Consider the following 24,591-nt stretch of genomic DNA (forward strand, 5'->3'; position numbering starts at 1 on the left):
CCTCGGTTTAACATCTCATCCCTCAGTACGGCACTGGAGCATCAATCTAGATTTTGTGCTGAAGTCTCTGAAGTAGGACTTTGTACCCACAACCTTCTGACTCAGAGGTGGGAGAGTTATCCACTGAGCCCACAGCTGACAGGGCGAAAGTCCTTCATTGGTTGGAAAGCACTTTGGAACGTTCTGATGTTGTGAAATGCCCTGTATGAATGCAAGTTCTTTCTTTCTGTTTCTTTAGATCATGGCTAATCTGTACCACAGCTTGATTTGCCCATCTTTGATCCATATCCCTTGATACATTTACCTCATAATGAACTCATTGGGCCATCAGGGAGCCGCAGGCCCAATATAATTAAAAATGATTAAAAGTCAGACCAGTCCTTTCAAAGTGTTCTGCAGGTGTGATATGTATTTTGCTTTTTTTTCTAACTGTGGAATGTTTAACGTGATTCTGATGTTAATTTTGTGTCCCCTCTCAAACCCCCCCTGTACATATGTGTGGTGTTCCTTTTGCCTAGACCTGGTAAACCATTTCTGTGAGCAGGTCCTCAGTTTCTTGCTTTGTCCCTACTTTCCCACTGTAGCCCCGTCCTCCCCCGCTGTTGACTCCGTACCCTTGCAGCGCACGGGAAGCCAGAACACAGCGACCTACCAGAGGCCCAGCTATGCCACCGGCCCGGCAGCCAATTACGGGGACCCTTACCGGACACTCCAGTACTGTCCCTCAGTGGAATCACCATACAGCAAGTCTGGGCCCGCCATCCCACCCGAGGGCACCTTGGCACGCTCACCTTCCATCGACAGCATTCAGAAGGATCCCAGGTGGGTGATAGCTTCTTTCACATTGTTATATTTCCCCAGGAGAACGTTGTTATATTTCCCCAGGAGAACGTTGTTAGGAAGAGCAACTGTAATGTCACAGAGAAAGGCTAACTATAACAACATTTCCTTCCCTCCCCCCCCCCCCCCCCCGCCACCCATCTCAAAATCTTTCTTTTTCGCTTGTCTTGTGTACTCACCAGCCCAATGGTAGCTTCTTCCAAATGCCCTTCTTGAGTCAACCACTAGGAGGAGCACTTCTGCAGTGCAGGTTTTTTCAATCGATGCTCCCTCTCTGTGAAGGAAGTTTGCACCTTAGTCATTCTCTTCCTTGCCACCCCAGACTCCGTGACTTCTAGCTCTACGAGCACTTAGGACACCAAGGCGCTACTTTGCCTCAACGTGCTATTCTCGATAAGTTGCCCTACTTGGACTACAAGGCCCGAGTTGTTCTGGGCCTTGGACTGCCCCAAGGCCATCTTCAAAGCCACTCCATGATCACGTGATGCTTGCGTGAACTGCACTAGATTCGCAATGACTTTACTGGTCTTGTTACACCCTCAGTCGCTGCACCGCACACTGGAAAGTTAGTAAAAACCGGTGAGTCTTGCTTCTAAGCACCGCTGGGTACATGTAAGGGACCTGCTGCAAACCCTTCCACTGCCCAACCCCATTCAAAAGTGGGTGCCGTACTGCGGTACTGCTACTTGGTTATCTCTGAAGCAACTTGGTTTTTTTTAAGTTAACCTTTCTCTGTTCCTAAGGGTTTTGCTGTCTCTGCTCACATGCACAGTAAGGGCTGAAGCTGATTGGTTTCTGACCTGAGTTCAGGGTTTATCAGTGCAAGGTAAATGTCTTTTTATTTAAACTGTACTAATAACGCAGTGAGGTCTTTGGAGCTTCCACATAATGGGCAAAGTTTCCACTTCAAAACATTTTTCTTCTCTTTCGGTTTTGCCTCAGAACTCAGTGCTGTCACTTTTCCTCAAGTCAACTGCCTGTGAAAAGGCTTTAGATTAGACATATACAGATTAGATTTGCATGCTGTTGAGGAAAGTTCTGGACTGTTCTATAACGCCTATCAAGTTTCTGTCTCAATGCACACAAAATCCTCCTTGGGTTTTGCTTCAAGCCGGTTCTTACTTTCAAGCGGCCAAACATTATCGCAGCGACATACTGTCTGGATTCATCAACAGGAACCACTATTGGCTCAGCTTGGTTCATTGTTACATTCTTGTGATAAATTATTGAAGTCACTGAAGAGTTTTTTTCCTCCTGTGATGTGTTGCGGAGGGGGGAGGGGGGAACAATTCTGAAATCTTGCAAGAATTCTGAAGGGGGTGGGTTGCCAGAAGCTCTAATTCTTGACCTAGATTTGAATTCTGCTCTACTTGGTCAGCGCTTCAAAATATGTATCTGCAATTTTGATTACGGGCCATACACCAACCCAACTCACTTTGCTTTGTAGTTGGGATAAATTCCTGTTTTTGTGAAGATGATTTTATTTTCGGGGGGGGGGGGTGGAAATCTTGTCACATTGGTTCTGAAGGCACTTTTTAAAAAATCATTTCCTGTTCTCCGTGCAATGCAAGAGTTCAAAGCTATCAGGAAAAAAATCAAACCAAGACAGCAGTACATTGTGAAATGCTGCATCCTTTTGAATCTGCTGGAACACTGCACTTGAATATTTAATGAGCTTGCAAACAAATTCCACTGGCTCGTTGCTGTGGTATTCTGTAACGTTTCTTGACTGCATTAAGCTCACATGTCTTCTGCTTTCCTATTTGTAAATTTTTGAATCCCAAAACCTCCCATGTAAAATTAGAATTTCCCCTTAATTTTATATTAAAATTTCGCAACTTTCCCTCCGTGTGAGTGGGATTTGAGAGAAGGGAGTGTGTGGCAGTTCAGGGGTCACCTTGACGGTGTGATACAGGTTCATTGCGAGTCGATTGGACCAAACTGTGGCCTCCACAGTAGGTACAGCCATTCTCCGAGTTAGCATAGGGTTGCCAACCCTCCAGGATTGTCCTGGAGTCTTCAGGAATGAAAGATTAATCTCCTGGGCACTGCTGTGAGAAACCCTGGAGGGAAATCATAGGGGCATTGAAAAAAAACTGTGCATTACTCATTTTCATTGAACACTTCTATTTATAAGTTATAAAAATATTGGGGATGGAAAAAAGGCTGTTTGACTGGGCGGGGTGGCTGAAGGCAAAAGGTCATGTGATGAAACTTCCAGGAATGCGTCCGACCAGAGCTGGCAACCGGAAATGTTTTAAAAATTTATGCTTTCATGAGATGTGAGCATCGCTGGCAAGGCCAGCATTTATTGCCCATCCCTAATTGCTCTTGAGCAGATGGTGGTGAGCCGCCTTCTTAAATCACTGCAGTCTGTGTGCTGAAGGTATTCCCACAGTGCTGTTAGGTAGGGAGTTCCAGGATTTTGATCCAGTGACGATGAAGGAATGACGATATACTTCTAAGTCAGGATGGTGTGTGACTTGGAGGGGAACTTGAAGGTGGTGGTGTTCCCATGCGCCTGCTGCCCTTGTCCTTCTAGGCGGTAGAGGTCGCGGGTTTAGGAGCTGCTGCCAAAGAAACCTTGGTGAGTTGCTGAAGCGCATCTTGCAGATGGTACACACTGCAGCCACGGTACGCTGCTGGTAGAAGGAGTGAATGTTTAAGTTAATAGTGTATTCGGGATGTTTTCTTAGAACAATGTTGTTGAACCAACCAGGGAGCAGGCTATTTCAGATCTGGTATTGTGCAATGAGATAGGATTAATTAATGATCTCATAGTAAAGGATCCTCTAGGGAAGAGTGATCACAGCATGTTTGAATTTCAAATTCAGTTTGAGGGTGAGAAACATGGGTCTCAAACTAGTGTCCTGAACTTAAATAAAGGCAATTACAAAGGTATGAAGATAGAGTTGGCTAAATTGGACTGGGAAAATAGATTAAACGGTAAGATGGTAGATAAGCAGTGGCAGACATTTAAGGAGATATTTCATAACTCTCAGCAAAGATATATTCCAATGAGAAAGAAAGACTCTAAGAGAAGGATGAACCATCTGTGGCTAACTAAGGAAGTTAAGGATGGTATCAAATTGAAAACAAAGGCATACAATGTTGCAAAGATTAGTGGTAGGCCAGAGGATTGGGAATTTTTTAGAAACCAGCAAAGGACGACTAAAAAAATGATAAAGAGGGAGAAGATAGATTATGAGAGTAAAGTAGCAAGAAATATAAAAACAGACAGTAAGAGCTTCTACAGGTATATAAAAAGGAAGAGAGTAGCTAAAGTAAATGTTGGCCCCTTAGAGGATGAGACTGGGGAATTAATAATGGGAAACAGGGAAATGGCAGATATTTTGTATCGGTCTTCACGGTAGAAGACACTAAAAGCATTGCAATAATAATAGATAATCAAGGGGCCACAAGGAGGGAGGAACTTAAAACAATCACTATCACTAGAGAAAAAGTACGAGGCAAGCTAATAGGACTAAAGGTGGACAAGTCCCCTGGACCTGATGGCCTGCATCCTAGGGTCTTAAAAGAAGTGGCTGTAGAGATAGTGGATGCATTGGTTGTAATCCACCAAAATTCCCTGGATTCTGGAGAGGTCCCAGCGGATTGGAAAACCGCAAGTGTAAAGCACCTATTCAAGAAAGGAGGGAGACAGAAAGCAGGAAACTATAGACCAGTTAGCCTAACATCTGTTATTGTGAAAATGCTGGAATCCATTATTAAGGAAGTAGTAACAGGACATTTAGAAAATCATAATATAGTCAAGCAGAGTCAGCATGGTTTTATAAAAGGGAAATCATGTTTGACAAATTTGGTAGAGTTCTTTGAGGATGTAACGAGCAGGGTGGATAAAGGGGAACCAGTAGATGTGTATTTGGATTTCCAGAAGGCATTCGATAAGGCGCCACATAAAGGGTTACTGCTCTAGATAAGAGCTCACGGTGTTGGGGGTAATATATTAGCATGGATAGAGGATTTGCTAACTAACAGAAAACAGAGAGTCAGGATAAATGGGTCTTTTTCAGGTTGGCGAACTGTAACTAGTGGGGTGCCACTGGGATCAGTGCTGGGGCCTCAACTATTTACAACCTATATTAATGACTTGGATGAAGGGACCGAGTGTAATGTAGCCAAATTTGCTGATGATACAAAGATAGGTGGGAAAGCAAGTTGTGAGGAGGACACAAAGAGTCTGCAAAGGGATATAGATAGGTTAAGTGAGTGGGCAAAAATTTGTCAGATGGAGTATAATGTGGGAAAATGTGAGGTTATCCACTTTGGTAGGAAAAATAAAAAAGCAAATTATTATTTAAATGGATAGAGATTACAAAATGCTGCGGTACAGAGGGATCTGGGGGTCCTCGTACATGAAACACAAAAAGTTAGCATGCAGGTACAGCAAGTAATTAGGAAGGCAAATGGCTCGTTGGTCTTTATTGCAAGGGGGATAGAGTATAAAAGTAGGGAAGTCTTGCTACAGCTGTACAGGACATTGGTGAGACCACACCTGGAGTACTGCATGCAGTTTTTGTCTCCTTATTTAAGGAGGGATATACTTGCATTGAAGGCAGTTTAGAGAAGGTTCACTAGGTTGATTCCTGAGATGAGGGGTTCTCTTATGAAGAAAGGTTGAGTAGGTTGGGCCTATACTCATTGGAGTTTAGAAGAATGAGAGGTAATCTTATTGAAACATATAACATTCCGAGGGGGCTCGACAAGGTAGATGCTGAGAGGATGTTTCCCCTCGTGGGGGAATCTAGAACTAGGGGGCATAGTTTCAGAATAAGGGGTCGCCCATTGAAAACGGAGATGAGGAGGAATTTCTTCTCTCAGAGGGTCGTGAATCTTTGGAATTCTCTACCCCAGAGAGCTGTGGAGGCTGGGTCATTGAATGTATTTAAGGTCGAGATAGACATATTTTTGAACTATAAGGGAGTCAAGGGTTATGGGGAGCGGGCAGGGAAGTGGAGTTGAGGCCAAGATCAGATCAGCCATGATCTTATTGAATGGAGGAGCAGGCTCGAGAGGCCAAATGGCCTACTCCTGCTCCTATTTCTTATGTTAAGGTGGTGGATGCGGTGCCAATCAAGTGGGCTGCTTTGTCCTGGATGGTGTCGAGCTTCTTGAGTGTTGTTGGAGCTGCACTCATCCAGGCAAGTGGAGAGCATTCCATCACATTCCTGACTTGTGCTTTGTAGATGGTGGAAAGGCTTTGGGGAGTCAGGAGGTGAGTCATCACCACAGAATACCCAGCCTCTGACCTACTTTTGTGGACGTAGTATTTATCTGGCTGGTCCAGTTATGTTTCTGGTCAATGGTGACCCCCAGGATGTTGATGGTGGGGGATTTGGTGATGGTCAAGGGGAGATGGTTAGACTCTCGCTTGTTGGAGATGGTCATTGCCTGGCACATGTGTGGCGCAAATGTTACTTGCCACTTATCAACCCAAGCCTGGATGTTGTCCATGCCTTGCTGCATGCGGCATGGACTACAGTACTTTATTATCTGAGGAATTGTGAATGGAACAGAACACTGTGCAATCATCGGAGAACATCCCCACGTCTGACCTTATGATGGAGGGAAGTTAGCATGAAAGGAACTGACAGCGGCATTTGGTTCTAGTACCTCGCTGCAGTTTCAATTCCTTTTGTGGGTGATTGTTTCACAGATTTAATCCTTGGGTGGTGATGTTGTAATTTACATATAAATCCATGCTAAGAAGAATAGAAAGTGTAGGGCTGCCAACTGTGGCTGGACATATTCCTGGAGCTGTTATCACATGACCTTGCCCCCACACTTCCGCCATTGGTCACCCGATACATCCACCCTCACGGTGCACCCCTTTCCCACACCAATCGGAATGCGAATAGCTTCTTCATTACCTAATTGGATGATTCCTGACTGTCAGTCAAACAGCCTTTTTTCCCTTATTTTTATAACTAGTAAACAAAAGTGTTCAAAGGAAATTTAAACAAACACAATTTTTTTTTATAGCCCCTTTGATTTTTCTCCTGGGTACCTCGCAACAGGGTCCTGGAGGTAGTAGTGTCTGCTGTCATTACGGTAACAGGTTTCAACACATGATCTGACTTCAGGTTTAGATGAGCATAACCACTCAAACTTCACCTGAATTCTCATGTAATCATTCTCATTCACCCCCACCTCATTTTTTTCCACTCTTGACATCAATAGATTCAAAATCTTGCGTAGGATGCAATTCCAATCCGAAAACTTTACTTCCTGTTGAGGCAGTTGCGGCCACACCTTTCTGTCAGCATTTATTTATCATTATAAATTGCTATGTCATGCCATACCATTCAATTTTGATATGTAAATTGCCATGGCATTTTATACCCTGACCACCAGGTGGCTCTGTGGAACAAGTTTCTGAAACCTCTCTCCCACTCTACCTTCATTGATTAACTGTGGGCAGCGGTCTGGTTAATTTACTAGTATATTAGACTAAAGTCATATATTTTATCCCCCTCAATTTGCTCGCCTCCTTTCTAAAAGGTAGTGATTCTTACTCATGGTTCCACAGATACAGAAGAAAGACTTGCATTTATGCAGCGCCTTTTACGACCTCAGGATGTCCCAAAGAACTTTACAGCCAATGAAGTACTTTGGAAGTGTAGTCACTGTTGTAATGTAGGAAACGCGGTAGAGAACTTGTGAACAGCAAGGTCCCACAACGAGCAATGAGGTGAATGACCAGATAATCCATTTTCTTTTAGTGATGTTGGTTGAGGGATAATTATTGGTTAGGGAGAACTCCCCTGTTCTTCTTCGAATAGTGTCATGGGATTTTTTTACCACTTGAGAGGGAGACGGATTCTCGGTTTAACATCACATCGAAAAGGCGGTACCTCTAACAGTGCAGGACTCCCTTAGTACTGCATTGGGAGTGTCAGCTTGGATTATGTGCTCAAGTCTCTGGAGTGGGACTTGAACCCATGACCTTCGGAATCAAAGGCAAGAGTACTGAGCCACAGCTCATACATGGTCAACTCCATGGAGCGCAGGCAGAGAGGTATGTGGATGATAGTATGAATACATTGTGTGTTCATCCTAAATTGATGCTTTGATGTGATTGTTCCATGCTACAAGCATTTGAAACTGATACACTTTCCACATTCATAAAGCCCTACAATCGTAGTATACACAAAGATGCTGTGTCAAGTCACCAATGAATATTAGAGGACCCAGAATTTATCCCCTGCAGAATTCCACTTGAAAAATACTGAGCAAAGTCAATTTAAGTTAACTCTTAAGACCGTCAGCAGGTCCAAAGGAATTTCTGTCTCCTGGGCTGACTGGCTTGGTAAATTGTCAGCTGACACACTGTGATGCTGAAACAAATACAGATAGTAACTGTTCGGAATATTAAGTAATGATCCTTCAGCAGTTTAATGGGACCCATCTGTTCGGACACTCTGCATTGACTGGATGGTTCTATTAGAGCTAACTGTTAATGAGATTTTACAATGGTTTGACTGACTGGGCAGTGCAGTATTTAATCTAATTTCCTGGTTAGGGATGATAACATTAAAGCTATTTGGTTTTTTTCTCTTTCCTTTAATTAAGCATTTTAATTCAACAATCTGGTTAGTGTTGTGTTTAGTGATCATCTACTGATATCCATCTTTAATCCTGTTTTACTTTTTTTTATTGCTGAGGAGTACATTTGATTTTTCTTTCCCCTGCACACCCCCTCCACATTTTGATAGTTTCTGTTATTTGAGCAGCGAGCTGGGCAAAGCTTCAATAAAATAGGTAAGTCCAAGTTGTAAAACAGAATAAAAAAGAAATAAATAACTTGCATTTATATAGCACCTTCCACGATCTCAGGATGTCCCAAAGCGCTTTACAGCCAATGACGTGCTTTTGAAGGCAACAGTCAATTTGTGCACGGCAAGATCCCACAAATAGCAATGAGATAATGGCCAGATAATCTATTTTGTTTTAGTGATGTTGGTTGAGGGAGAACACCAGGGAGAACTAAATATCACAGGGAGGAAAAAAGTGTATAAAATACACAAGCAACAGAAGCTGCTGCTTGCTCTGGCGTGCAGGTTATCTGGTGTTGCCAGGCTTTATTGCCATTTTTCCCCATAACATTACCGTTCAACTCATGAGGCCAACTAACGAGAGGTATTTACACACAGCCCCGTCAACCTCTGCACAGTCATTCTTACCCCGACTCTTTCTCCTCTGATGGTTAGCAGTCTGTCCTGGCACACTCCCTGCTACATTCCAACAACAGCAACTTGCTTTTATAGAGTGACTTTAACATAGTAAAATGTCCCAAGGCGATCCACAGGAGCGTTATCAGACACCAAGCCAAAGAGGGAGACATTATGACAGGTGATCAAACACTTGGTCAAAGAGGTAGGTATTAAGCAGCATCTAAAAGGACAATAGAGATGTGGAGAGGTTTGGGGAGGGAATTCCAGAGTTTAGGATTATAAAGTGAATTGATAAAGTTTACAAATTGTTCACACTGTAGGAATGTCATTTAAAATTTGGAGAAAGTAGAGAATTAAGTTGAATTATTTCACATGAAGGGCAAGAGACAAAAGGAATAAATTACTAGGGAAGTCCATTAAAGGAAACTGTATAGATGTGTTCAAGAGATGACTGAATGTGCTTCTGGGGAAGGAGAGATACAGTAGAAGAATATGGCAAGAAGCCATCAATGTGGGTTTGAGATCAATCGATGAAGGGATTGGGTGTTGGGACCTGCTTCTTGAGAAATTCCTCTGTTCTTGTATTTCCTCTCATATTATTAATGTCAGCTCACTGATAGCCAAATAGCGATTTGTTAACTAACCATTAACTCCACATCCGAATTCATTTTAGAGTGATAACTAGTTAATGCCGTGTTCAAATCAAAGGCTGGGGGTGGGCGGGGCAGGACTGCTGTTTAGATACGTGCAGCTCTCGGTAGAATATTAATCATCACACCACGACTTTATTTCAGGTCAGTTGTTCAGTCACATTGCAGCTGGTTTTCTAGCCATTCTGGCTCGACTGCTCCATTCTGGTGTCTCTTCCCTGCTGCTAGGGCTTTCAGTCAGCGAGGTGACCTGATAGTATTGTACGTCGTTTGGAAAATCTTTTGGCAGGATCATGTCACAGTGCAGCTCCTCTACCTTACCTACTGTGATTTGCCACTTTCCTCTCGCTAAACCAGATTACATCACAGTTCAATCCTGCTATAGAATCAAGTTCTGTCAGAATGCATTTTCTGCTCTGAATTTGCTGACATTGTTAAATTTCTAGTGCAATGTTAAAAGTGCCTGCCCATTTTTCGATGCAGTACTCCAATCAGATAGTGGCAGCTTTCTATTTATTCTAGTTGGATGTTCTCTCTCACTAGATTCTAAAGTAAAGAAAGTTTTATTTTATGATCTTTGCTAACAAAGGGGCACTGTCTTCAGGAAAATAGCATTTAGGCAGATCTTGTTTGGTCTCAAACACGTGATGGGCGTAAATTGCTTGGAAAGAAATTGGCACAAAGCAGGGAAAGGGTTCAGAGAAGCTTATCACCGGCACAATTAGAAATGTTGAATCAATGTGTTAATGATCTATTTTAAATTGCACAAAGAATTACATAGAAATTACAGCACGGAAGCAGGCCATTTCGCCCAACCAGTCCATGCTGTATCCTCCACACAAGCAGTCGTCCTAATCCCACCTGGCCACCCTGTTCACATATCTCTTTATCCCCCTTTCCTTCAGTGATCTATCTAACCTGTTCTTAAGTGGTGACATGGTCTCTGCTTCAATCACTAACTCCGGTCATGCACTCTATAGCCTCATAACCCTCTGTGTAAAAAAGCTTCCCCTGCTCTCTGCCCTAAATCTCTGATATTTTTTAGAAAGACAAAAAGGAACTTACATTCATATAATGATCTCAGCATGTCCCAAAGCACTCTACAGCCAAGGAAGCACTTTTAAAGTCTAATCACTGTTGTAATGTATGACAGACGGCAGCCAAATTGTGCACAGCAAGATCCCACAAACAGTAATTCACCCCCTTTGTCCTCAAACTAAGAACGTTCTGAGCGGACTTGACGTTGTGTGTTCCTTGGCCACCAGAAAACCCTCACCTCCCTCGTTCCCAGTCAGCAGCAGTCCCAGTGACAGACAGTACAGGACTAACAGGCTGGCTGACACCTCTATCATGGCAGCTGATCAAGAGGCAAAGACAGACTAGGTGAGCAAATCCATCGCTACATTTTTAAAAACCCATACAAATCTTGAAAGGGGTTGGGCCAGAATAATTTCCACCCTGCTTCTATTCTTCTATATTATGCACAGTCAAGTTAAATTACATAGAGTCTACAGCACTGAAACAGACCATTTGGCCAAAATGGTCTATGCCGCCATTTATGCTCCACATGAGCCTTCGCCCACCCCTCTTTATCTAACCCTATCAGCTTATCCTTCTATTCCTTTCTCCCTCATGTGCCTATCTAGCTTCCCCTTAAATGCATCTATGCTATTCACCTCAATGAATCTCTGTGGTAGCAAGTTCCACATTCTCACCACTCTTTGGGTAAAGAAGTTTCTCCTGAATTCCCTATTGGATTTATTAGTGACTATCTTATATTTATGGTCCCTAGTTTTGGTCCCCCCCACAAGTGGAAACATCTTCACTACGCCTACCCTAACAAACCCCTTTATAATTCAAAGTGCTTATTAAGGTAGAAGAATATATACGCCACTATCATATTTCATAGGAAATATGTAATTAGATTAGATTAACTAATGCATCAGTCTTCAACTGATCTCTGAAAGTGTTTCAGTTCCATTTTATTAAATGGCATAAGGAGTAAAATTATATTTTTGATTTCTTTTTTCTTTATTCATTCTCGGAATGTGGGCGTCGCTGGCAAGGCCATCATTTATTGTCCATCCCTAGTTGCCACTGAGAAGATGGTGGTGGGCTGCCTTCTTGAACCGTTGGTAGCAGTTTGATATAACTGAGTGGCTTGCTAGGCAGTTAAGAGGCAACCACGTTGGTATGGAACTGGAGTCACATATAGGCCTGGCCGTGTAAGGAGGACAGGTTTCCTTCCCTAAAGGCATTAGTGAACCTGTTGGGTTTTTACGACAATCCAATGACTTCATGGTCACTTTTATTGATACTGGTGTTTTTTTTATTTACTGGTTTAAAAAAATCTGAATTCAAATTCTCAAACATCCATGGTGGGATGTAAATATGCGCTCTCTGGATTATCAGTCCAGTCCTCTGGATTACTAGTCCAGTAACATAGCCACTACACTACCATACCCATGGTGGTAAATATGGTGGATTGTCTAGATTTCTTTGTAGTATTTTCCCATCCAATATCATTCTTCCTGAAAGCACGGACTCCTTGTTGGGTAGGGTTGCCAACTCTGATTGGATGTATTCCAGGAGGTTACATCATACAGCCACCCACCTCCAACTGCCCTGCCTTCACGCTCCCACCATTGAGCACCCGACACGTCCATTCTTGTGGTGCACCGCCTTCCCATGCCCATTAGACAGCGAACAGACTCTTCGTTACCCGATTGGATCTAATAAGCAAAAATGCTCAAAGAAAAAAAAACATTGTTTCAATGCCCCTATGATCCTACACCCGTGATGTTTGCAGCAGTGTCCTGGAGATTAATCTTGAATTCCAGGACAATCCTGAAGGATTGGCAACCCTATTGCTGGGAGACCATTTGAGTGTACCACACCATCCTGCACTTCAAATAACCTTGTGCGCGCCTCAGCACTGAGCGTCAGCAGAATATCCTGCCGTGCAAGGCATCGCAGTCAGGCCTGTTCCCATCCTTCAACCAGTGTCCCCAAGCTCGTGTCTCCAGGTGCTGCTAGCTAGATAACAATGAGGGGCGGAGACTCCTGATCACTAATCTGGCTGATTTAGCTCTCCCTAACTCAGGCCAACTGTCACGTTACTCCATCGGTACAGTTGGGGATCGAACCTGGGGCCTCCCTGCTCTGTATGACTCAGCGACTCACTATTAATTTGGCATGTTAGTTTTGTGAGGGGGAATTGCTTAATTGTTCTAATTTGCCAGTCTAAGCTGACCTCTGATTTCACCCAGGGCAATCAATGAGGGGGTGGGTCCACAGCGGCCCTTAGTTGCCATGGAAGGGAGGAGAAAGAATCAGCCACGTTTTCCTACTTGGTGTCCACTGACCACATCAGACACTCTACTAAAAATAAAGATCAGTACCCGATCTCCCCTAGTTTCTTCCCTAATATCTTATATGAGAAAGCAATCATTTATAAAAACTACAAATCTTTCAGCTATCCCTCCCTCACTACTAGAAGGTTATACGTCTCCCCCCTCAGCCATGGGTGGTGAACTTGCTGGTGTTTGAGCAAAAAGGTGCAAAGTGACTTTACAGTTTAATTTGGGGAAATGCCTTTTAATCTCCACAATGTTAAATTGTAGGCGTGACTGCTGCCAACGACATAAAGTTCTTGTGCATGTGCAGTTCCAGTGGTTTTTTGTTTGTTCTCGCCGGACTTCCCACAGACTAGTGAGAGAAAAAGGTGAGGGGTGGAAATTTCAGGTATTGTGAGGTCTGTAATGTGACCTGAAGGTGATATTAGGATGTTGTCAGATTGTGAGAGTTTTATTGTCCTCTCACAGAGTGTGTTTATCACTATCAGGTCCTCTGTTGTGGTTTGAACGCACGGCTGGTGAACAGAATGCAGGCGCAGGATGTTAGGATTTAATCAGCTGGGAAAAGGATCATTGAGAAAGAGAGTAGAGACAGTGCGGAGAGATAGAGAGAGGAGCGCTAGACAAAGAGACTGGGGAGGAAAATGAAAGGGAGGGCGGAGAAGGAACGCGAGAAGAGAGAGAGAGTGGCAGCGGTGTGATAAATTCATCAGAATGAACTGCTAAAACTTCCAGTACAATTTAATGAGGAAATACGAGGAAATGTGACTTGAAGGTGATATTAGGATGTTGTCAGCTTGTGAGAGTTTTATTGTACTCTCACTGAGTGTGCTTATCACTTTCAGCTCCTCTGCCGGTTGTGGTGAACGTTACTTAATGGGCTCTTTTTCCAAAAGAAACTTCAGGCACAAATTATGGCTTTATAAAGAAAAGAATAATTGATTATACACTAGGAAAATTGACATTAGAATTAAACAATACTTTGGGTTTATGCATAATTTAGAATTGCTTTCACAACATTAAAACAACACCTACCGAATTCCCAAAATACATAGGAGGAAAAATTGAGTCGCGCCGCTACTTTTAGCATCCTGGAAAAATTAGCGCCTCCGCAACCGAAATTAAGTGGTAGCGCCCCAAGAGGGAAGCGGGGCGCTACTGGAAGCACGTCGTGCTGCGGTTTTGCAGGCCTTTCTCCCCTTCTTAAAGGGGAGGGGCCTTGCGCAGCGCAACCCGGGGCCCAGCTGGGCCCCCGGGGATCGGGAGTGCCAGCAAAAGAGCCCAGCACTCAAGAGAAGTGTCGGGCTCATGGAACGCAGCTGGCACTCCGCGGGGGGAGGGGTCAGGAGGCCGGGGACGGGAGCAGACGCAGGTGCTGGCAGGTGGCCAGCAACAAAAATGTCCGCTCGGCACCTCGCCATTAAATAGTGTCTCCCCAGCCACAGGTAGGCCCCCCTGACCCCTGACATAGCGTCCGGCGGTAAGTCGGGGCGCTACTGAAGATCACGGCCGGAGCGCTGTGCACAGCGATGATGTCATCGCCAGCGGCGCAGCACTGCGGGGCGCTACCAGTTACCGCCGCCGCTAACCTCCCGCTGAATTTCACGGGAGGCGTTGGGAGCGCTGCGCCCGGGCGCTAGTTGCTTTGCGCCTCATTAGCGCCAATGGGAGGCGTAAAGCAACTGAATTTTTCCTCCCAAATGTCTATCTTAGACTAACCCCATATCAAAAGTTATATACTCATAGTTGGCCCAAGCTTGTTGGGAAGATTCTAGGTATTTTAATGGATACTGTTGTAGTGTAGCACGACTTCCTTTTGTAGCCAGGTCATCTCCTTCACATGTAATCTGTAAGCCTGCATCGAGGCATGAAACTATGAGGTAGAAAGCAGTCATGACAATTCCAGGTAGGCTGGCACCGCCAAGAATCGATAGGCGAGGTTGGACCAGTCACGAGGAAATCCGAGGAAATATGACTTGAAGTGGAGCTGCGTCTCCCTCTAACTTTAACTTCTGCTTAGCTTTTAAAAGTCTTTTACTTTGAACCACACCTCGGGGTTGGTGGCTTGTCAACAATAGGTTTCTCTGAATACAGCCTGTGATTGATTGACACCTCACTTGTTTTCTCTCAGTATCCACGATGACCTCCAGCTGTCCTGGAGTCAAGGTTTACATAGGATTATATAGGATATACGGCACAGAAACAGGCCATTCGCCCCAACCAGTCCATGCCGGTGTTTATTCTCCACACAAGCAGCACGGTGGCATAGTGGTTAGCACTGTTGCCTCACAGCGCCAGAGACCCGGGTTCGAATCCGGCCTCGGATGACTGTCTGTGTGGAGTTTGCACATTCTCCCCGTGTTTGCGTGGGTTTTCTCCGGGTGCTCCGGTTTCCTCCCACAGTCCAAAGATGTGCGGGTTAGGTTGATTGGCTATGATAAATTGACCCTCAGTGTTAGGGGGATTAAATACGTGGGGTTACAAGGATAGGGTGGGATATGTGTTGGTGTAGGGGTTACGGGGATCGGGTGGGATATGTGTCGGTGCAGGCTTGATGGGCCGAAATGGCCTCTATCTGCACTGTGGGGTTTCTGTGATTCTGTGAAGCCTCCTCCTGTCTTTCCTCATCTAAATCTATCAGCATAACCCTCTATTCCCTTCTCCCTCATATGCTTGTCTAGCCTCCCCTTAAATGCATCTGTACTATCCACTTCAACCACTCCCTGTGGTAGCGAGTTCCACATTCTCACCACTCTCTGGGTAAAGAAGTTTCTTTTGAATTCCCTATTGGATTTCTTGGTGACTATCTTATATTGATGGCCTCTAGTTATGCTCTTCCTCACAAGTGGAAACATTGGGCAGGATTTTCATTGGGCCATGGAGGCGGGATTAGAGGCGTGTGGGGGGTTAAAATCTTGAAATCGGGGGGGCACGAACCCATCCCGCCCCCAGCCTGCCTCCATGCCAGTTTCAAAGGAGGCGGATACCCAACCTGTGCTGGGACCCGCCTCCCCGAGGCGGGAAGGGGATTAGTGCCAATTAACTGCCTAATCCCTATTTTTATTCCTGAAGTGTGGGATTCCCGACGGCTCCAAACCATGCCAAGTTAGCGAGGCGGACCGTCGGGCTGAAGGGCTTGGAGGGTTCGAGATGTCCGGTGTTTAGGTGAGTGATGGGTGCATGAGTGCAGAGGTAAGTGTGTTTGGTGTGTGTAAAGTGTTTAAAGAAGTTTAATTACCTTTACTTACCTGCACAGCCTTTCTTCCTTCAGGTCTCGGGAGTCCCTCATCTCACCGGCACAGAAAACAGAATGGCCGCGAGCTGTCAAAAGTTGCAGCATTCGGCTTTCTGTTCTGGAGAGATTTCTAAATCAGCCTGAGAGGAAGGAATTAACTTAGAGTACAGATTGTCAGTGTTTGACAGCTTCACAGAGCTGTCAAATGCTGATATTTCATCTGTCAAAAGCTCTTGACAGATGAAATGTCAATCTGTGACGTCATCTGTTGCCGGTTGGCCCTTAGTTGGCCTGCTGAGCCTGCTGGGCGGACTCAACAAGTTCAATCAAGTGCAAAATCGCGTTGGTTGGCCACAACTCTATGGAGGTGGCACTACAACCCCAAAAGTAGTAGTCCCGCCTCCTACACGCCTCCAGTATCAAAATCCAGCCCATTCTCTCTGTATCCACTCTCTCAAAATTTTTCATAATTTTAAAGATCTCTTTAGGTCACCCCTCAGCCACCTTTTTTCAGGAGAAAAGAGACCCAGCCTGTTCATCCTTTCCTGATATGTATACCCTCGCATTTCTGGTATCGTCCTTCTGGTCTTATTGCTATAATCAAGTTGCTATGTAAATGAACAGTCCTTCCACGTTTTTGAGAGTCCTTTTCCTTCAACATGCTGGAACCGATTTAATATCAAGCTCTTGTTCAATCAGAGGTATTTTTACTACACTGGAGAGCGACATGACGAGAAAATAAGAGAGGTTCACACCCTCGAAAAACAGCCCAGGAATAGCTTGTCAACACATTATTTTTACGAGATCTTCCAGCAGGTTATAATTGGTCCAGAAAATAACACACATCTATTAAAGACTCTTGTCTGCTACATATCAAAGCTGAAACAGCAGTAGAGTAGATTGCTTTGGTCCACACTCTTAACTTGCTTTGTGCTTCACTTTACCAGGGGTGTGCTTACTGGAGCAGCCAAGCAAACAATGCCAATTTTTATCTCCCTACATGACTCATCGTAAATTAATATGAAGCTTAACAGTTTTTCATTTGTTTACTCTTTTTAAGGCAAAACAATAGGACAGGAATAGAAACTGCTGGAGACAGTTGCAAATGGGAGTTCTGTTTCAAGGATTGTGATGTTACTTCCTTGGAACTCTGCATCCTCACTGTAATTACCAGGAAGAAGGTGTGAAACCCATCCTTATCAATATATTTGAATTGCTTTGCAAGACAATTGGAACAGGAGATTGGGGTGTCTCTTGCAGCTGTTCAATGTAAAATGTACTTTGAGCTCTGACTGTAACTTCTGAAACTTGCATATGTACTAAGCACATGTTCATTGAGGATACATCAAATTTAAAGTTGGAATCACGGCAGCCAAATTGTGCACAGCAAGGTCCCACAAGCAGCAGTGTGATAATGACCATATAATCTGTTTTAGTGATGTTGATTGGGAGATAAATATTGGCGAGGACACAATAGTTCCCTGAGATCTTTGACATCCACCTGACAGAGCCAAACTTGGTTTAATGTCTCATAAGAAAGGCAGCACCTGCGACAGTGCAGCACTCCCTCAGTACCATCCGCTGCACCATCTCTGCGGTGCTTTCTTTCTTTGTAAAAATGGTGCATGGTTCATGTGCTGGTCTGAAATTGCCTGAAATTCAAGGAAATGATACAGTGACCTTGTTGATAAAGCAGTGCCCCAGCCACAGCCTCTGTGAATGTCACTGCAGGCTGCATTGCTTTGGAAAAATGATGAGATTGGTGCGAGCATCAGAAGGCTACATGGCAGAATAAAGTTCAATTTCCATCCTGTATCTATGATTGAATTACATCTCCTTTTCCTACAATGGTCTATTTTCATCTCGTTTAGCATCTGTGGTGCACACCAATATTGACTCTGTTGATATTCGAACCATTTTGAGCTGACATTATTAGTTCTGTCAGCTCAACTGGTCAACTATGGTGGCTGGTTATCAATTGCAATCAAATGTTTCCAACTGTTCCACCTCAGCTTCATGCATTGATTGTCCAGTTGATAATTTCATGCCATGATTGCCCAAATGCCAGTTTCAACCTGTGACCAGTCCCTAGGTGTGGTTGTTCTTGTTGTGATGAGTCTCTAGGTGTGGTTGTTCTTGTTGTGACCAGTCTCAAGGTGTGGTTGTTCTTGTTGTGATGAATCTCTAGGTGTGGTTGTCCTTGTTGTGACGAGTCTCTAGGTGTGGTTGTTCTTGTTGTGACCAGTCTATAGGTGTGGTTGTTCTTGTTGTGACCAGTCTATAGGTGTGGTTGTTCTTGTTGTGACGAGTCTCTAGGTGTGGTTGTTCTTTTGATCAGTCTCTAGTTGTGGTTGTTCTTGTTGTAACCAGTCTCTAGCTGTGGTTGTTCTTATTGTGATTAATCTCTAGGTGTGGTTGTTCTTGTTGTGACGAGTCTCTAGGTGTGGTTGTTCTTGTTGTGATGAATCTCTAGGTGTGGTTGTTCTTGTTGTGATCAGTCTCTAGATGTGGTTGTTCTTCTTGTGCTGATTCTCTTGGTGTGGTTGTTCTTGTTGTGATCAGTCTCTAGGTGTGGTTGTTCTTGTTGTGACCAGTCTCTAGGTGTGATTGTTCTTGTTGTGATCAGTCTCTAGCTGTTTTTGTTCTTGTGATCAGTCTCTAGGTGTGGTTGTCCTTGTTGTGATGAATCTCTAGGTGTGGTTGTCCTTGTTGTGATGAATCTCTAGATGTGGTTGTACTTGTTGTGACCAGTCTCTAGGTGTGGTTCTTGTTGTTGTGATGAATCTCTTGGTGTGGTTGTTCTTGTTGTGATGAGTCTCTAGCTGTTGTTCTTGTGATCAGTCTCTAGGTGTGGTTGTTCTTGTTGTGGAGTCTCTAGGTGTGGTTGGTCTTGTTGTAACCAGTCTCTAGGTGTGGTTGTTCTTGTTGTGATGAGCCTCTAGGTGTGGTTGTTCTTGTTGTGATGAATCTCTAGGTGTGGTTGTTCTTGTTGTGATCAGTCTCTAGGTGTGGTTGTTCTTGTTGTAACCAGTCTCTAGGTGTGGTTGTTCTTGTTGTGATCAGTCTCTAGGTGTGGTTGTTCTTGTTGTAATCAGTCTCTAGGTGTGGTTGTTCTTGTTGTAACCAGTCTCTCGGTGTGGTTGTTCTTGTTGTAACCAGTCTCTAGGTGTGGTTGTTCTTGTTGTGATGAGTCTCTAGGTGTGGTTGTACTTGTTGTGATCAGTCTCTAGGTGTGGTTGCTCTTGTTGTGATGAATCTCTAGGTGCGGTTCTTCTTGTTGTGCTGATTCTCTTGATGTGGCTGTTCTTGTTGTGATGAGTCTCTAGGTGAGGTTGTTCTTGTTGTGATGAGTCTCTAGCTGTTGTTGTTCTTGTTGTGATCAGTCTCTAGGTGTGGTTGCTCTTGTTGTGATGAATCTCTAGGTTGGTTCTTCTTCTTGTGCTGATTCTCTTGGTGTGGCTGTTCTTGTTGTGATGAGTCTCTAGGTGTGGTTGTTCTGGTTGTAACCAGTCTCTAGGTGTGGTTGTTCTTGTTGTGATGAGTCTCTAGGTGTGGTTGTACTTGTTGTGATGAGTCTCCAGGTGAGGTTGTTCTTGTTGTGATGAGTCTCTAGGTGTGGTTGTTCTTGTTGTGATGAGTCTCTAGGTGTGGTTGTACTTGTTGTGATGAGTCTCTAGGTGAGGTTGTTCTTGTTGTGATGAGTCTCTAGATGTGGTTGTTCTTGTGGTGTCCAGTCTCTAGGTGTGGTTGTTCTTGTTGTGATGAGTCTCTAGGCATGGTTCTTCTCGTTGTAACCAGTCTCTAGATGTGGTTGTTCTTGTTGTGATGAATCTCTAGGTGAGGTTGTTCTTGTTGTAACCAGTCTCTAGATGTGGTTGTTCTTGTTGTGATCAGTCTCTAGGTGTGGTTGTTCTTGTTGTGATGAGTCTCTAGGTGTGGTTTTTCTTGTTGTGACGAGTCTCTCGGCGTGGTGGTTCTTGTTGTGATGAGTCTCTAGGTGTGGTCATTCTTGTTGTGATGAATCTCTAGGTGTGGTTGTTCTTGTTGTGATGAGTCTCTAGGTGTGGTTTTTCTTGTTGTGATGAGTCTCTAGGTGTGGTTGTTCTTGTTGTGATGAGTCTCTCGGTGTGGTTGCAGTTGTTGTGATGAGTTTCTAGGCGCAGTTGTTCTTGTTGTGATGAGTCTCTAGGTGTGGATGTTCTTGTTGTGACCAGTCTCTAGATGTGGTTGTACTTGTTGTGATGAGTCTCTAGTTGTGGTTGTTGTTGTTGTGATGAGTCTCTAGCTGTGGTTGTTCTTGTTGTAACCAGTCTCTAGGTGTGGTTGTTCTTGTTGTGATGAATCTCTAGGTGAGGTTGTTCTTGTTGTAACCAGTCTCTAGATGTGGTTGTTCTTGTTGTGATGAACCTCTAGGTGAGGTTGTTCTTGTTGTAACCAGTCTCTAGATGTGGTTGTTCTTGTTGTGATGAATCTCTAGGTGAGGTTGTTCTTGTTGTGATGAGTCTCCAGGTGTGGTTGTTCTTGTTTTCATGAGTCTCTAGGTGTGGTTGTTCTTGTTGTGACCAGTCTCTAGGTGTGGTTGTTCTTGTTGTGATCAGTCTCAAGGTGTGGTTGTTCTTGTTGTGATCAATCTCTAGGTGTGGTTGTTCTTGTGATCAGTCTCTAGGTGTGGGTGTTCTTGTTGTGACCAGTCTATAGGTGTGGTTGTTCTTGTTGTGATCAGTCTCTAGGTGTGGTTGTTCTTGTTCTGATGAATCTCTAGGTATGGTTGTTCTTGTTGTGATCAGTCTCTAGGTGTGGTTGTTCTTGTTGTGATGAGTCTCCAGGCATGGTTCTTCTTGTTGTAACCAGTCTCCAGATGTGGTTGTTCTTGTTGTGATGAATCTCGAGGTGAGGTTGTTCTTGTTGTAACCAGTCTCTAGATGTGGTTGTTCTTGTTGTGATGAATCTCCAGGTGAGGTTGTTCTTGTTGTGATGAGTCTCCAGGTGTGGTTGTTCTTGTTGTGACCAGTCTCTAGGTGTGGTTGTTCTTGTTGTGATCAGTCTCTAGGTGTGGTTGTTCTTGTTGTGATCAATCTCTAGGTGTGGTTGTTCTTGTTGTGATCAGTCTCTAGGTGTGGGTGTTCTTGTTGTGACCAGTCTATAGGTGTGGTTGTACCTGTTGTGATCAGTCTCTAGGTGTGGTTGTTCTTGTTGTAACCAGTCTCTAGGTGTGGTTGTTCTAGTTGTGATGAGCCTCTAGGTGTGGTTGTTCTTGTTGTGGTGAGTCTCTAGGTATGGTTGTTCTTGTTGTGATCAGTCTCTAGGTGTGGTTGTTGTTGTGATGAGGCTCTAGGTGTGGTTGTTCTTGTTGTGATGAGGCTCGAGGTGTGGTTGCTCTTGTTGTGATGAGCCTTTAGCTGTTTTTGTTCTTGTGATCAGTCTCTCGGTGTGGATGTTCTTGTTGTGATGAGTCTCTAGGTGTGGTTGTTCTTGTTGTGTCTAGTCTCTAGGTGTGGTTGTTCTTGTTGTGTCCAGTCTCTAGGTGTGGATGTTCTTGTTGTGATGAGTCTCTAGGTGTGGTTGTTCTTGTTGTGTCCAGTCTCTAGGTGTGGTTGTTCTTGTTGTGATGAATCTCTAGGTGAGGTTGTTCTTGTTGTGACGAGTCTCTAGTTGTGGTTGTACTTGTTATGATGAATCTCTAGGATTGGTTTTTCTTGTTGTGCTGATTCTCTTGGTGTGGCTGTTCTTGTTGTGATGAGTTTCTAGGCGCAGTTGTTCTTGTTGTGATGAGTCTCTAGGTGTGGATGTTCTTGTTGTGACCAGTCTCTAGATGTGGTTGTACTTGTTGTGATGAATCTCTAGGTATGGGTGTTCTTGTTGTAACCAGTCTCTAGGATTGGTTTTTCTTGTTGTGATCAGTCTCTAGGTGTGGTTGTTCTTGTTCGAACCAGACTCTAGCTGTGGTTGTTCTTGTTGTGATGAGTCTCTAGGTGTGGTTGTACTTGTTGTGATGAATCTCTAGGTGTGATTGTTCTTGTTGTGACGTGTCTCTAGGTGTGGTTGTTCTTGTTGTAACCAGTCTCTAGGTGTGGTTGTTCTTGTTGTAACCAGTCTCTTGGTGTGGTTGTTCTTGTTGTGATGAATCTCTAGGTGTGGTTGTTCTTGTTGAGACGAGTCTCTAGTTGTGGCGGTTCTTGTTGTGATCAGTCTCTAGGTGTGGTTGTTCTTGTTGTGACGAGTCTCTAGGTGTGGTTGTACTTGTTTTAATGAGGCTCTAGGTGTGGTTGTTCTTGTTGTGTCCAGTCTCTAGGTGGTGTTGTTCTTGTTGTGATTAGTCTATAGGTGTGGTTGTTCTTCGTGTGACGAGTCTCTAGTTGTGGTTGTTCTTGTTGTAACCAGTCTCTATGTGTGGTTGTTCTTGTTGTGATGAGTCTCTAGGTGTGCTTGTTCTTGTTGTGATGAGTCTCTCGGTGTGGTTGTTCTTGTTGTGATGAATCTCTAGGTGTGATTGTTCTTGTTGTGACGAGTCTCTAGGTGTGGTTGTTCTTGTTGTGACGAGTCTCTAGGTGTGGTTGTTCTTGTTGTGACGAGTCTCTAGGTGAGGTTCTTCTTGTTGTGATGAATCTCTAGGTGTGGTTGTTCTTGTTTTGATGAGTCTCTAGTTGTGGTTGTTCTGGTTGTGACTGGTCTCTAGGTGTGGTTGCTCTTGTTGTGATGAGTCTTTAGCTGTTTTTGTTCTTGTGATCAGTCTCTAGGTGTGGTTGTTCTTGTTGTGATGAGTCTCTAGGTGTGGTTGTTCTTGTTGTGTCCAGTCTCTATGTGTGGTTGTTCTTGTTGTGATGCGTCGCTAGGTATGGGTGATCTTGTTGTAACCAGTCTCTAGGTGTGGTTGTTCTTGTTGTGATGAATCTCTAGGTGTGGTTGTTCTTGTTGTGACGAGTCTCTAGGTGTGGTTGTTCTTGTTGTAACCAGTCTCTAGGTGTGCTTGTTCTTGTTGTGAAGAATCTCTAGGTGAGGTTGTTCTTGTTGTGATGAGGCTCTAGGTATGGTTGTTCTTGTTGTGACCAGTCTATAGGTGTGATGGTTTTTGTTGTGATCAGTCTGTAGGTGTGGTTGTTCTTGTTGTGATGAGCCTCTAGGTGTGGTTGTTCTTGTTGTGCTGATTCTCTTGGTGTGGTTGTTCTTGTTGTGATGAGGCTCTAGGATTGGTTTTTCTTGTTGTGATGAGTCTCTCGGTGTGGTTGTAGTTCTTGTGATGAGTTTCTCGGCGCAGTTGTTCTTGTTGTGACCAGTCTCAAGGTGTGGTTGTTCTTGTTGTGATGAGTCTCTAGGTGTGGATGTTCTTGTTGTGATCAGTCTCTAGGTGTGGTTGTTCTTGTTGTAACCAGACTCAAGCTGTGGTTGTTCTTGTTGTGATGAGTCTCGAGGTGTGGTTGTACTTGTTGTGATGAATCTCTAGGTGTGGTTGTTCTTGTTGTGATGAGTCTCTAGGTGTGGTTGTTCTTGTTGTAACCAGTCTCTAGGTGTGGTTGTTCTTGTTGTAACCAGTCTCTCGGTGTGGTTGTTCTTGTTGTGATGAATCTCTAGGTGTGGTTGTTCTTGTTGTGACGAGTCTCTAGGTGTGGTGGTTCTTGTTGTGATCAGTCTCTAGGTGTGGTTGTTCTTGTTGTGACGAGTCTCTAGGTGTGGTTGTACTTGTTTTAATGAGGCTCTAGGTGTGGTTGTTCTTGTTGTGGTGAGTCTCCAGGTGTGGTTGTTGTTGTTGTGTCCAGTCTCTAGGTGTGGATGTTCTTGTTGTGATGCGTCGCTAGGTATGGGTGTTCTTGTTGTGATGAGTCTCGAGGTGTGGTTGTTCTTGTTGTGAAGAATCTCTAGGTGTGGTTGTTTTTGTTGTGATCAGTCTCGAGGTGTGGTTGTTCTTGTTGTGATGAGTCTCTCGGTGTGGTTGTTTTTGTTGTGATCAGTCTCTAGGTGTGGTTGTACTTGTTGTGATGAGTTTCTCGGCGCGGTTGGTCTTGTTGTGATGAGTCTCTAGGTGTGGTTGTTCTTGTTGTGACGAGTCTCTAGGTGTGGTGGTTCTTGTTGTGATGAGGCTCTAGGTGTGGTCGTTCTTGTTGTGATGAGTCTCCAGGTGTGGTTGTTCTTGTTTTGATGAATCGCTAGGATTGGTTTTTCTTGTTGTGCTAATTCTCTTGGTGTGGTTGTTCTTGTTGTGATGAATCTCTTGGATTGGTTTTTCTTGTTGTGATGAGTCTCTCGGTGTGGTTGTAGTTCTTGTGATGAGTTTCTAGGCGCAGTTGTTCTTGCTGTGACCAGTCTCTAGGTGTGGTTGT

At 44.2% G+C, this 24,591-nt stretch overlaps 1 protein-coding gene across 5 annotated transcripts in view; it reads left to right on the plus strand.

Moving 5' to 3' along the window:
* Positions 1 to 24,591, plus strand: part of LOC147117753 (catenin delta-2-like) — a 1,234,825-nt gene that overhangs the window by 886,524 nt on the left and 323,710 nt on the right. For all 5 annotated transcript variants that reach the window (XM_085988992.1, XM_085988995.1, XM_085988993.1 and 2 more), the window contains one exon: positions 585 to 822. In XM_085988992.1, coding sequence (XP_085845118.1) covers positions 585 to 822 — 238 coding nt within the window. The remainder of the gene's footprint in view (positions 1 to 584; positions 823 to 24,591) is intronic.

The sequence above is a fragment of the Somniosus microcephalus genome, chromosome 5, assembly GCF_052327205.1.
Source record: "Somniosus microcephalus isolate GS21.2 chromosome 5, FLI_Smic_1.0, whole genome shotgun sequence".
Classification (NCBI taxonomy): domain Eukaryota; kingdom Metazoa; phylum Chordata; class Chondrichthyes; order Squaliformes; family Somniosidae; genus Somniosus; species Somniosus microcephalus.